The following is a 13,834-nucleotide window of genomic DNA, read 5'->3' as shown; positions in this document are numbered from 1 at the left end:
GTATCCACTCCCCCCGCCACCACAAAGGCAAGTATCTAAGCAGTGACTACAACAAGCTGTAACTACTTCCCAGGAGGGCCAAGTCAGCACGATGCTCAGCATTCGCAGAGCATGACTATTTGTGTGGGCTCCTCGGAGGACTCGGGCTCTGGGACAGATTTCTGGATCCCAGTCAGAAATAAACAGACGAAAGACACTATGCCATACGGACTAAGGCAGTCCCAGAGGCACACCAAAGCATGCCTGTAGGCATTTAAGACTACTACAGAATCAATTAAGAAAGTGCCTTGGCCCATTTAAGAACTGGTTAAGCAGCAGCTGAACAGGGGCATTTAAAAATATATACATAAAATACGTATACACACACATATACTACACACACACACACACACACACACACACATATCCATATCACATCACAATTATGGGCTCTGCCAAGCAAGGCTGCACTGCTAAATGACAGCTCAACCATATTGGATTTTGTATATAAGCTGCTGCTCCGCTTCCCCCTGCTCCCAGTGCGACTTGGCCTTCAGTTTTGCAGCCAAACTCTACGACCATATTTTGGATCCTTAAGTTCTTCTTGCAGTTTTAAAGAAACTGGTTTTTTTTACTTCTCTAAATGCCATAAAAATCTCCATCATGCTCTGCTTCAAGAGGTCTGCCTTTTAATGACGGGTACAGAATAGGAGGTATTTATATACAGGGATACAAGGCTTATTACAAATAAGAACATACGACATAATTATGTATAGGTTCTCCAAAATAGCTTCACAAATATCTGTTCTGGGTTTTTTTTTCTCTATTTTTATTGAAACTTTGTACAGAAGTTTTAAACATTTCCATACAATACTTTTAGACAGGACAAAATGCCATGGTAAAGGAATGTAAACTGCAAGAAACACAGTCTGAAGTATCCAAATACTCTCTAATAAGAGTTTTAGTCTGAAGACTAATGCAGTAGGCAAAATAATATGCATACAGTATACAAAGAACAGTATACACAGGGCCAGCAATGCTAACTGAAAATTTTGCATCAGATTTACTTCAAAGATTTATAGCAATATGATAATTCTATACACTAGACCAAAATTAATTTATCATACATTGTTTCTATGACAAAAAGCTTGTCATTATGGACAGTAGCAACTTACAAGTATAATTAAGCTGTATTAATCTCATTAACACTTCTAAATCTATATTCCTACTACAATAATTTTTTCTGTATATTGTCTTCTAAGATCTTAACAGACCTTCAAATAACACTTGACCAAGAGAGACCTGGACCCAGTTATAGTGATCTTATCTACATGCCCATTTGACTTTCTTCAAAAAAAGAAGGGACAAAGGAAAAGGCAGGTTTCAAATGCTATATGATATCATTTGGTTTTGGTCTGAAATGTATTTTAGTTGAATAGTTAAAAAAAAGAAAAGGCAGTTCATTAACTGGTATTTTATATAAAATCTGCAGAAAAAATACAACAGCGACAAAAAACAAAAATACTTCACAGATATCTAAAAAACATCAGAGACACAAGGTAAAGCAGCATCACTCTGACACTGTGCTTTAAAAATAAGAAGATGAATGAAAAGACTGCTCTAGTGATATTAGAAAATTTGCTTTCTTCTTGAAGAAGACTACTAACATTTTGCACAGCAACTATTTTTATAACCACCTCATTTAAAAACGTGTATTCATAGACACAGAGAATTGTCATATCATTACCATTTTTGCTCAAAGTGTCCGACTTTACACAGTGAAACTGATAATGCTAAGTGTCACCAGATGTCACTATACCATGAATTCAATATTAGAACAGAAGTGAAGCAAATGCCTTTAAACCAACACCATAAAAGAAATAATAGAAAGTGTTTTGTAAACAAAACAAACCACTTTGCAAAACAAGAGAGTTCAGAGATCTCACAGTGAAATCAAAAATCCTAATTATATATGTTTACATTCTAGGACTACTCTTTACCTTAGGCCAATTAAAGCACATTAAACCATTTAATTATATACAAACATTTTCTTAAAAAAATTTAAAACATTGCACACAAGTTTGCTTTTAAACATCACATAACCAGGTTAGTTTTATTTTCAAAACAACTACATTTAAGGGCACAGAACATACAGAATACCAAATTAACGGATGAGTATCTTTGCTTCTCTATACATGCTAAATCCAAAGATTTCCTCAAAAAAGTTAGAGTTTAGTGACTCCAACTTCTTCCATGTATCCTGTTCTCTGAAAGGGAGCAACTCCCAACACCTCCTTTATCTTAGGATTTAAAAAAATATATATATAAAAAAAATAAAGCTGTACGTTTTAAAGTTGTAAGCATCTTCTGCTTTAAGTGTTCATGCAGAGATCCTTTGATGGCTCTGCCCGCACCACTGTAACCTTGTGGGAAATCCTTTACACTACCAAGTTACAGTACTTACATGACTTGCATCAGAAGTCTCATGCTGGCCCCTTTCTGGGAATAGGGTGAAAAGGGAAACACAGAACTGGAGAAGTAAAAAATACATAAGGGGTATATACTGAAGGCCATTTTGATTTCTTACAAACTCTCACCATTTCCTTTTAGGTATTAGTAAAAGCTAAAAGAAGAAAATAACAACTTTGGCAGAGAAAAGCATCAAATCATTTCTTCAAAAAAATTAAATAAGAATAGTCTCCCAGGACATACTATTAAGCTTTCAAGAAGCCTTTTTCCTTCTTTTTTTCTTTCATGCTTTTTTTTTTTTTTTAATAATAAAAGGCTCCTAACAAATTTCCAGGAGAAAATTCAAATACCTTAACAGAAAAATAAGTTAAGGGGAACAACAACAAAAAAAGGCATCACTCCAAAATAAGTTTTTCAAGACTGTCATTCTAAGTTCAAGGCAATAAATAGACCAATCACTGCAGAGATAGAAGCAAGTATCCTTCTGGGTCTATCCCTGTATGACTAGCTTGTCCCACCTAGGAGGAAGCCAGGCATTAGATGTCATTGAACTGACTGTCCACTATGGGAGATAATTTGTAGTTTTACAAAACCAAAAAGTTCGTGTTTAAACCAAAACATATTAACCTGGGTTCATATCTCTTCTGAGCAGATCATGATCAGAAGATTGGCAAAGGCATGTTTACGCTATAAAAAACCCTGAAGTAACTTCTTACACAATAGTCCGTAACACAGGGTAATGTACTTGCTAACCAACAGACAGTATGCATGATGCATTAATTTTTTCTGATAAAGGGCTTTTGTTAAGGGATATTAGCAAGTTCTGTGATCTCTTAAGACATGGAAGCAGAGTACGACTGAAGAGGCCAACATTAGGCAAAGGGTAGCACAGAAATGCATTTTTAAGTGACTGAAGAGAAAAACCACTGCAGAAATAATTTGCTTAAAAGCTTCTTCATGGTAACAGTTCTAAAGATGGGGCGATGTAAAGTATTACTTTATTAAGATTCTGACTGACTGCCAACTATTACTATGATTAATATGGCAACTTGTTAGTTTAGCAAAAGTAAGAATACATTAACTGAAATCTGGAGTATCTCAGATTCAGGAGTCAAAGGTTACACTGCACGTTTTCAAAGGATTATGGCTTCATAGAACGGCTGAAAGATTAGTTTCATCATGGACCTGATTGCAATTATACTGAACAGAATACACACATCCTGTATATTAACTATTTAAACAGGGCTCTGTTTAAATAGTAAATGACTCAGAGGGAGAGAAGAGGAAAAACAATCTGAGAAAGAAACATTATAAGCAAAACCATTATTCAGGTGGCAATAAAGCCATGCCTTCAGCTTCATAACCACATAAGGCACCCTGGGAAAAAGAGCAAGCAAAGATGAAGCAACAGCAGCCAAGCAAAAGGGTCCCTGAGCTAACCTGACTTTGCAGGTTAGATGGTAATGCATTCATTAATATTAGAGCAAAGACAACTGGTCTGGAAAAATCCAAGCACCAGCAGCTGGTAAAAACACGTGCCAAGTTAGTAAGGGACAGTGGCTGGTACACAAGTCTCTCTTTCCCTGTGCCAAATTAGGCATATTAGCCAGATCACAGCCTTTTAAGAAGATACTGTTGGTCTGAGACTTATTCTTACCCTCCGCAAATTGTTATTCCTCATCCCACAGGGATCAGACATGTTTTGCCCTAGGTTACTTCATCCTGCATAGAAAGTTAACTATGTTTTACGTCTCTTTCTACTTACAGTATCATCCTTCCCTACCTCACCTCACTGATGAATGGACTTGATTTTCCGTTAACATTATATTTCGCAGGCTAGAATTTGATCTTTAGAAAGGATTCAAAAATATTTTTCTGAATGAAGCCAGCCACACCAACTGTAAGAAAACATGTCTTTTCACACTGATGTTAACATCAAGACTCAGGTATGGTAATTCTTCTCTCCTCTTCCACATATATTTCAATACAGCCCCTACACTTATCACCAAATTTCCAGCTACAGTATTCTATTTTCCAGGGGCAACAACTAAATAAAGCAGGGAAAGGTGGGATATCTTGTCCTCTGTTTAAAATCTCAGAACTAACAGGACTCAATTGCTTAAAAAAAACCCATAAACCTAGAAGTTAACCAGTTTATCTAATAATATGTATTACATATCACACTACCAAAAGCTATTTAGACAGCCTATAGCTTACAAGACCACTATACTGGAAAAGAAAATTTCCCCAGCATTCAATGGCAGGATTTATCCAAATTTAATCTCCACAGAACTAATTCACCCACTAGGGTTTGGGTCTTGTATATATTAGTAAACTAGTGCCAGGGAAACATTCTTGGACTCTATCTTTTATGCTAATAAACTGTCGACATGGCCCCTCAGACTGTTTTGGTCTCTCCAGTTAGCACTCTCCCAAACAACTCCCAAGACAAGCTCAAGATTTAAGACAACAGCAGGGGTCCTTCTCAAAGGCAGTCTGGATACGACCACTCTGTTTCGGAGGCTAAGAGAGTTTAAGTGTGGCCAGACTGTGTCAGCTGGCCTCAAAACCGAGAACAGGTCCTGACTTTGTTTAGTTTATGAAAACACATGTAGTCAGACAGAAGCATAAGTCAGGGCTATTGAACTCAAAGTGCTGCTCAATCCTGCTAAGGGTGAGAGCATCCAAGATGGTGACAGACTCCTTTATTTTATAAAGGGAGAAGTGGAAGAGAAATGTGAAGATTTAGGACCTGCAACCTTTCAGTCTGCTGAATTCCATCAGCGATCTGCACACAGAAGTCTGTAGAACTGGAAACGGTCTTGTGTATCCATCCTTTGGGAGAAAAAAACCTTAGTACCTCAGGATCTCTAATCTTCTGTGCTTGCCTGGGCAAAGTTGCGTTTTTTTCAAAGAATCAGAAGGTAAACCCCAATCGGCAACAACGCAGATTACTACTGCGTTTACTTTCTATCTCCTGATGTGGACTCCCTTGCTAGTCATTCCTAAAAAAAGGTTTGATGGGGCAAGAGGGGAAGCAGGAGAAGACATTAGGTAAAAGGACTCCGGAAAATAAGGACCACTTCCACCTCTTTCCCCCCTTCCTTCTCCTTTTGTCTTCCCACTTTTCCTACCCTCACACAGCCTCAGTTCGCAGCAGTGACAGGGTTGCAGAGTACTTCCTTTTAGCTACACATAGCAGAAGGGAAAAGTTATTTTTCAGTGTGTTTATCAAATCAAAGATATGCAAAGGCTAGCCTCACACATCTCTTTTTCCATGTGGTAGAACCTATGTGTAAGTTTTTCCCTAATAAGAAGCCAACCCTAATTATGTAAATGACATAACAAGGCTAAAGGTTTGGGGACTGAAGAAGGCATTGAATATATATTCTTGTATTTATTTACTACAAAACTCTAGTAAAGAGAGTACTCCTTTTCCCCTCTCCTCAATTACCCATTTGTTCTCTCCAGGTTTTTTTCTTCCTTTTTTTTCTTAAATACAGCATTTTTTCTGTAATGGCATTTACAGTGAATAAAATCAAAAGTTAGACAAACATTTTCTTACAGAGAAAAATGACAAAAAGCTAGTAACAGATATCATGTTCTAAATACTACATGATGAGACAAAATATCATCCTGTTGTTCCCGTAAGAGAAGAACTGAGAAACTAAAAAAAAAAACTAGAAGCAGTGAGCAAAATTAGTAAGTATTAAGTCAGCCAAGGTAATACAGCTATGTAACAAAGAACACCTGTACAATGATGTGCATCACAGTCTTACGTTTAAAGTCTTCCAACACAGCTTTAGTCATTTGGATTTTACACTTACGTAAATGATTACTTGTTCTTCAAGTATCTTCACCTTAATGCTGACTGAGCTTTATAACTGACTGACCTCAAACACAGCCACCTGCCTGCCTTTGGTATATTCATATACGTATACATGGAAAAAGAAAAGGTTAGTACTGCAAATAGGGAAGGGGGAAAGAAACCTAAAGGGAAAAAAGAAAAAGAGACACCACATAATACATTCTGCCTTCAGCAGAGATAGCACAACATGTCTCAAATGGTCTTTAAATTGGCTAAAGTTGATTTGACAATTATAGCGTAAACAATGCCTGGGTTGCAGTTATGTTATTTGGAAAAGGAAAAAAAAACCAAGAACTCCAGAGACCTGTATCAACTTCTGTATGTTGAGCCATACCCTTAAGTGTTCACTATTCACTCACAAAGAGAAATAGACAAACATGAATATTCCAAGCGAACAGACACAGACCAGTCCAGTATTTAGTAATAGTTTAACTTTTGGAGTCTCTTCCAGCATTTGTAAACAAACAGTCTCTTCCTCGATCTCCCGAACAGCTCTCTTGTTCATGCTTTTACTTTTAAAGCCACAGAACCAGTCTATGAATTTCAAATGTCTCTCTCTATCATCAGTTTCTTCCTCGTGCTTTTTCTCACCCATCAAAGCCACTTGTCCATTCGAATAACAATCAACTGGTGTCTCGACTTCAGAGTGACTTACAGAAATCACCGGGTTGCTGTCATCTCTGCAAGTTACCAGAAGATTGATATCCTCAGGCTTAATATTTTTAAGATTTTCTTCAGATTTGCCATTTGGAATGATATGATTAGCGTTTTCATTGCATTTTAAGATGCTCTTTTCTTGTACTTTGTACAGCTCCCCCTTTGCAGTATTCTCTTTCACACTTCTGTTTTTCAGAGCCCAAAAAGTGGTCGTTCGAACCTGCTCCTTTGTAGGTGGCGGTGTAAGTAGGCTTACTATTACGGTCACAATTCCAGTGATCCAGAACAGAGCGGTAGCAACATACATGTAATGGATATTTTTGATAAAGCTGGGCCTAGTATCCGGCTGGTTACACTCTGGAGCACGATAGATAAATGCCAGTACCAACCGTATTGCTCCAAGAGCAAACCCAGCCATTCCACCATAGAACGCCCCCTGTTCATTGCAACGCTTCCAAAAGATACCCATAAGAAACAGAGCAGCCACCGGTGGAGTCAAATAGTCTGCCACCTCTTGAATATACAGGTACATCTGACCTCCTTGCATTTCTACTATTATGGGAACCCAGGCAATGCTTATAACTACCATGAAAGCCACAAAGACTCTTCCTACAATCATCAGTTCTCTAGACGTCGCGCTCTTCCGAATAAGCTTGTAGACATCAAGCGTAAATATGGTGCTGGCACTGTTGAATATAGAGTCCAAGTCACTCATCAGTGCAGCAATCATCACGGCCATCATAAGTCCTCGCAGACCAACTGGCACAAGTTTCATCACCAAACGTGGGTAGGCAATGTTAGAGCATCCAGCTCTGCTTCCGCAGACTTGAAAACAGTGTTCTGGATTAATACAGGCGATATCATCTGCAAAAAGTATTCGTGAAATCATCCCTGGGACAACTATAATAAACATTGGCAGTAACTTTAAGAAGCCTGCCATCAGAGTGGATCCTTTGGCATGAGCAATGTTTTTTGCTGCTAAAACTCTCTGCACTATGACTTGATCAGCACACCAGTACCAGACAGAAGCTGGAGTCTGTCCCAACAGAAATCCAGGCCAGGGAATATCTTCATCTGTTGGCTCACGCAACATTTTAAGAGCATCAGGCTTTGGGTTGACATTGCAGGAATTGGTATTGGAAATGTTGTAGGTTAACAAAATAGACGTAATATTTGGTGATGCTAACATGTACCTTTTTTTAACTTCTTCAAACCCACCAACCTCCGTAATACTTATGATCATAAGTGTGAGGGCACCAATAATCATAAGCAGAGCTTGAAGCGTGTCTGTGTAGATGACAGCCACAAGACCTCCAGTCACAGTCAACAGCGCAGTCATTCCAATAAGGAGGATAACTGACAAATAGAGGTTCCAACCTAGCGATTCTTGGATAAAAAGTGCCCCTGAATACAAGTCAACTGAAAGTTTGGTGAAGATATAAAGAATTAGAGACAATGCTGCAAAATATATTTGAATTCTATGCCCTCCAAAACGCTTGGACAAGTATTCAGGCATGGTGTATACTCCTGACCGGATGTAGACAGGGACGAAGACCCATCCTAAAAGCTGCAAAAGCATTAAGGCGTTGAATTCCCATGCACCTACTGCAAATCCACTCGCCGCTCCAGATCCTGCGAGCCCAATGAAATGTTCACTTCCAATATTGCTCACAAATAAAGATGCACCAATAGCTACCCAGGTCATAGAACGCCCTGCCAAGAAGTAGCCACTTACGGTGCTTCGATTGTATTTCCACATGGCAAAAAAACCTATGCACATTACAAGCACGAAGTACAGTGCCACAATGGCAATGTCTGCTGTTTCCAAAGAAGCCCTCATTTTTGTAAACAAAATGACTTCGCACAGCTGATGTCCAGTTCTCGCCCCCCAGCAAACGTCTTTTAAGCAACACGTGAACCAGTTAACATTTATCAACACTGCGGATCAAATTCTTTGTCCCTTGGTTTGCTGTCCTGATGCTGGTGGTTGTGGTACATTTACTTTCTCCGCTTCTCAAATGGAAATTTGGAACTTAGCACGCACTTTTAATCCACATTCCACAAGAGCATCAGCCTTAACTCAGTTGATGTAGGAGAAATTCTTAGTTGCAGCTAAGTTTAGTGAGGCCTACTGTACCAACCCTGCAAGGCAGCAAAGACAAAAGACAAAGATTGAATTAGAGGAGAATTTCATGAAGTAATGAGAAAAAATTTGAAGTCTAGTAAAACAATGACTGAACACCACAGACTTTTCCCCTTATATTTCCTGCTATATTTATGCAATCCATAATATACATAATTAAATATTCATAAAGCTAAGAAGTAATGCCTTTTATAAGTCAACTTTAATGTCATATACAAGTATCTTAAGGGACGCAGCAATTCTAGAGTATTAAGTGACCCAAATTCCCCAGAACAAGGCAAGAAACAGAAATGCATTTTAGTATTCTTTACTTTTGGCTCTCGCAGGATTCAAGTCTATTTCTCAAGCCACTAAAAAGGCCTTCCTCATTGAAGCAACTATAGAAAAAAATCACTAAGGAGTGTTAACCTGGCTAGTCATTTCATGGTTTGCTCAAGCACTGCACCCCACAAATCTTGATAGATTCTGATGTCACATGCATGCACTTGAGATACCAGCTGGCTGCTATGACTAAAAAAATCAAAATGAAGTCATGATGTCAAGATACAAGGCAAATTTATGACCAACTGGAGAATCAAGATTATTCTGCAGGTTATAGACAAATCTGCATCTGTCTGGGTTACAAATTATCACAGAGTTACATTTTACTCTGAAAGCTCTTCATACATATTCCACGCAATCTGAGCAAAGAAAAAGAGCCATTCATGCCAAATGACAAAAACAAAGTTATTCCTGACATCTGGCTCTAGGGTATTTCTACCTGCACCTGCTTGGCTTCACAATTCTTCAGAAGCACTGTAAGGGCACGAGCAGGAAGAACCATATAGATTTTGGCAGCAGTCAGTTGCTAGGATGCCAGGAAGCACTATTCCCAGCATCACCCATTCAGACCCAAGCATGAAGAGGATCATGTGAATGTCAGAAGGTTTTGAGGCAAAGCAGACCCTGCTGTTCTCCGCCTGAACTCCCAGTCCTTCCCAATTCTGCCAAAGCATTTCAGGAAACATATGTGCTCATTTAAATAAGCAGGACTGAAGTGAGCAAAGCGGAGGGAAGGGGATCATGAAGATTCACTGGCAGACCAGGTGGGAATGGCAGGAGTACTGAAGAGCTGCACAATGGTCCTATCACCGTTATTTCTGCCTTGGAAAATATCATGCATTTACACCCACCCAAAACCACTCCATGAGCTTAGAGAGTGCTGGGCACAAGATTCCTCTACTTCCTACACCAAATAGGCACAGCAAGGGAAGAGATGTCCAAAGCAAAGAACAAGTTTAGTCTAAAGATCAGAATGCTAATCTTGAATGTTAAAGATTATTACAAAGGAGAAAGGAACAGGGTTAGACTCCATTCCCCTTTCCCCACCTGCCGGCAAAAGTAATGTAAGCACAAAAATCACAGAAACCTTGTTCTGCCCATCAGGTCTATTAGAAGTCCTATCAGCATCAGTTTTAGACATTCCCCTTCCATCCCACTTGCGGAAGCACGCCAGCACTGTGCTGGTGCACACGTTTCCCTATCAATTCATCTATGGGCAATACAACCACTTACGGGCAATACTAATGTATTTGGTGTTTTCCTGTTTAGCATCCTATAGAAAGTTTATTTTGTTTAACAAAAAAAAAAGTAAATAAAAATACTACAGATTCTCAGATGGCCCATAATAAACTGCAGCTAAGGCTGAAAATGCACACACACACACTCCCTGCCTTACTTCATGCCTTACTGAAGGTAGCAAAGGTGCGGTTGTGAGAACGCGTGTTTCTTATTCGGACAGATACGTTTTTAAAAAAGCTTACAGCAAACCGCAACTTCAGCCTTAAGGAGAAATGCACCATCATGTTATTTGTACAAGCTGGCTGTTTTTCAAGAGTAGTTCAGAATCAGAAAAAGATAATAAGGGTTCCCCACCATCACCACAAACCCACATGAGAATATAGATATTCATTCTGCTGGAGTTATAGCCAATAATGACAGGCTATGGAGACATGGCACAAAATGGACTGATTACAGTAGTGTGCTAAATTTATCATGCTCATAAGCCTCAAGCCACAGATGTATTTTAAATTCTTCCATAAAAGAATTCACATTTATCCCCACCCACAAAAGGCAGCAGAAGTTAAATGGTCTATTTCATGGTTTAGTTTAATCCAACGCAAAATTATAAACACTCCAGATTGTGTGACGCCATCAATTACAAGTAATGCACTTTTCTTACTTGTAACTGCTTTTGTATAATGCTTTAATAGCATTGCTTCTTTTACTACGTTCCACTAAGATTTGAAATGCAACTACGTTCTAATGCTTATACCAAAAACATAAATATTTTAAGGGAAGTGGAGGAAGAGATTTTACTGAGACACAGTAGAAAAGAAAAAAACTTCTATACAGAAAATGAGAATAACAGGCAAGCTAAAAAATTGTAAAAATATCTGTAATCTCCCTCTCCTATTGTCCTGCTCTGTTACTGAAATATTCTAGACTTGAACTTAAGTTCACCTCCAAATCTTTTCTCTCCAAGTTAATCAATGACCTTGCAAAACTATACTACAAAATAACCTGGATAAATCAAAATGGTATTTTATGACACTATTTGATACAAGAGGTGCCCAGCGCATAGTATGAATATTACAAGCACACTCAATCTCTCTGAAAAGCATGCAAGTAGAAGATGCAGCTGCCCATGAATAAATTGTGCATTCACTTTGCCAAACTAGGGGTTCATTTTAACTAAAATATAATACATGAAGAACTTGAGTATTTTCCACCGGAAGGTATAGCCAAGCCATTTTAAATATGCAGCTGTATAGAGTCCTGAACCATCATCACCTTTGTAATCAACATCTGAAATCTGCAGGGTTCAGCTCGCTTAAGCAGGAAGGTGGAAAGTTTTCAGTAGCCGCTATAAATTTGCTGCGCTGTCGCTAAATTACTGTACTGAAGTGGCCTCTTGTACCAGTTTCTTATTAGACCTAATTCTAAAATAATCTTAGAACTTTCTTCATTACTAAAATGAGACTCATCCCTCTGAACTTCCAGCAAGTTATGACCTCAAGTCTTAAGCAGGACTTTTGAGACGCCCCATGCGAGTTTAATCTCAAGTTATTAGAACAGTGTACATTGTGGCACTGACAGAAAAAAGGCAGAAAGACAGCACTGCTGCCAAGGACTGTGAATTTTTTCCCTAAAGCTGTTTTCTGGCTGGATCTTATCAAAGACACAAGACAATATTTTTCCCTCTTGTCTGAAGATAGAAGGCTACAACTCTGGTGAAACAATGCATATGTCTCTCCAACAGACAGCTTGTCCTTTAAGAAAAAAAAAAAGTCTCAAGGAATTCCCTGAAGAGAGATTAGATAATGTGAAGCAGATTTAGGGTGGGATTTTTAGGAGGAATTTGTATGATTGTTTTAAAGGGAAACTTTCTCCACAGCCCTTTTCTAATAAGATGAACCTCTAAATATGTCAGAACCAAACTCCTCCAGTCTCCACACACTTAGGATGCTGCTTAAAATTCGGATTCTGCTTAGCCTAGCTCTCTTTCTTGCAAATGGGAAGTTTCCCAGCTTACCTCCCTTTTCTCTTACCATTCAGAGTTGTAAAGAAGCGTTAACAGCTCATTGAGAGTAGAAGACCAGCCCCAATCAGCAATACTTTCAAGGGTCAATATGATGATGCAGGTAGCCACATCTATCACACATGGTAGCACTCACTGCCAACAAGTTGAGTACATGCTTCACTTTCTTCATAGGCTGAGTAGTTCTGAGGTCCTTTCTTAGAAACAAGATTTCTCCCCTCCACTCCCACCTTCTTCCTACAGGGGTATGTTAATTCCTACTAAGAGCACTACCTATTGAACAAATCACCCACATGAGAGAAACGGAGTCAGACTGCCCAGTTCTGTATCTTCTATATGGAAGATACTAACATTCTGTCTCCCAGAAAATAGAGCAGTACCAGATCCAGTACCTCAAGCAGGCCTGTACAGCATTCGACCCCGCAAGTATGTTGTCTGGCCTGCTCACACTGTAGGCTACTTCCTGCAGACACACAAGTGAGTTCCTGCCTGTCTACTGCTCCACAGTAACCACATGTATATGCCTTGCTCCACAGTAAACACAAGGTTATTTGAGGTACCCTGCCTCTAAGGAAAAAAGAATAAGCTGCATTTCACTGACTGCAGCATGCTGGTATACAAAAAAAACATGAGCACAGAAATGGTCTTCATGGAATTACTGATACGTATCAACTTATCCCTGTGTAGCACATGACCTTGTGAAAGCAGGGGCCTCCCCTTGCGGGCTGCTCAGCAGAACCCTAAACATCCAGCAACGGCTTCAGGATTTCCTCCTATAAGCGAGGAACTGGGGCAAATGGGCTGGGAAGGACTCTTACCCATGGCAAACAAGGCATATATAGCACGAAGCAGGAAAGCTCAGAAGCAGAAGTTCAGCTGTAGCATAGAATAAATGAGCAAGGTCTGGACAGGCTGGAGCAGAAGAGTACCACATTTAGGAGCTACCTGAATCAGCAGTGACTTAACTAACTGCTTGCCAGAGAACAGCACAGTTATCCACACATGCTCTGCTGCCCTGAAGTGGCGCTGCTTTAACACTTCCACTAGGCCTGGAGAACAGAGGAACCACAGAGGCACTCCAAATCATCATTACCCTAAAAGCCTTATTATTGATGCACATTGCAAGGTTGAAGTTAGT

General features: G+C 39.2%; 1 protein-coding gene across 4 annotated transcripts in view; it reads right to left on the bottom strand.

Moving 5' to 3' along the window:
* Nucleotides 1-13,834, bottom strand: part of LOC112988218 (small ribosomal subunit protein bS6m) — a 49,435-nt gene that overhangs the window by 25,584 nt on the left and 10,017 nt on the right. For 2 of the 4 annotated variants that reach the window (XM_026108537.2, XM_064524587.1), the window contains exon 2: nucleotides 652-9,115. The exons of 1 other annotated variant lie outside the window; for it this stretch is intronic. In XM_026108537.2, the coding sequence (XP_025964322.1) occupies nucleotides 6,672-8,813 (2,142 nt within the window). In that variant the 5' untranslated portion in view covers nucleotides 8,814-9,115 and the 3' untranslated portion in view covers nucleotides 652-6,671. Of the gene's footprint in view, nucleotides 1-651; nucleotides 9,116-12,706; nucleotides 13,218-13,834 lie in introns of those variants that run through there. One more of the 4 variants, XM_026108538.2, reaches the window with a different exon arrangement.

This window comes from Dromaius novaehollandiae, chromosome 1 (assembly GCF_036370855.1).
Source record: "Dromaius novaehollandiae isolate bDroNov1 chromosome 1, bDroNov1.hap1, whole genome shotgun sequence".
NCBI lineage: Eukaryota > Metazoa > Chordata > Aves > Casuariiformes > Dromaiidae > Dromaius > Dromaius novaehollandiae.
Note: the sequence above shows the minus strand (reverse complement) of the source record. Positions and strands in the feature narration are given on the sequence as shown.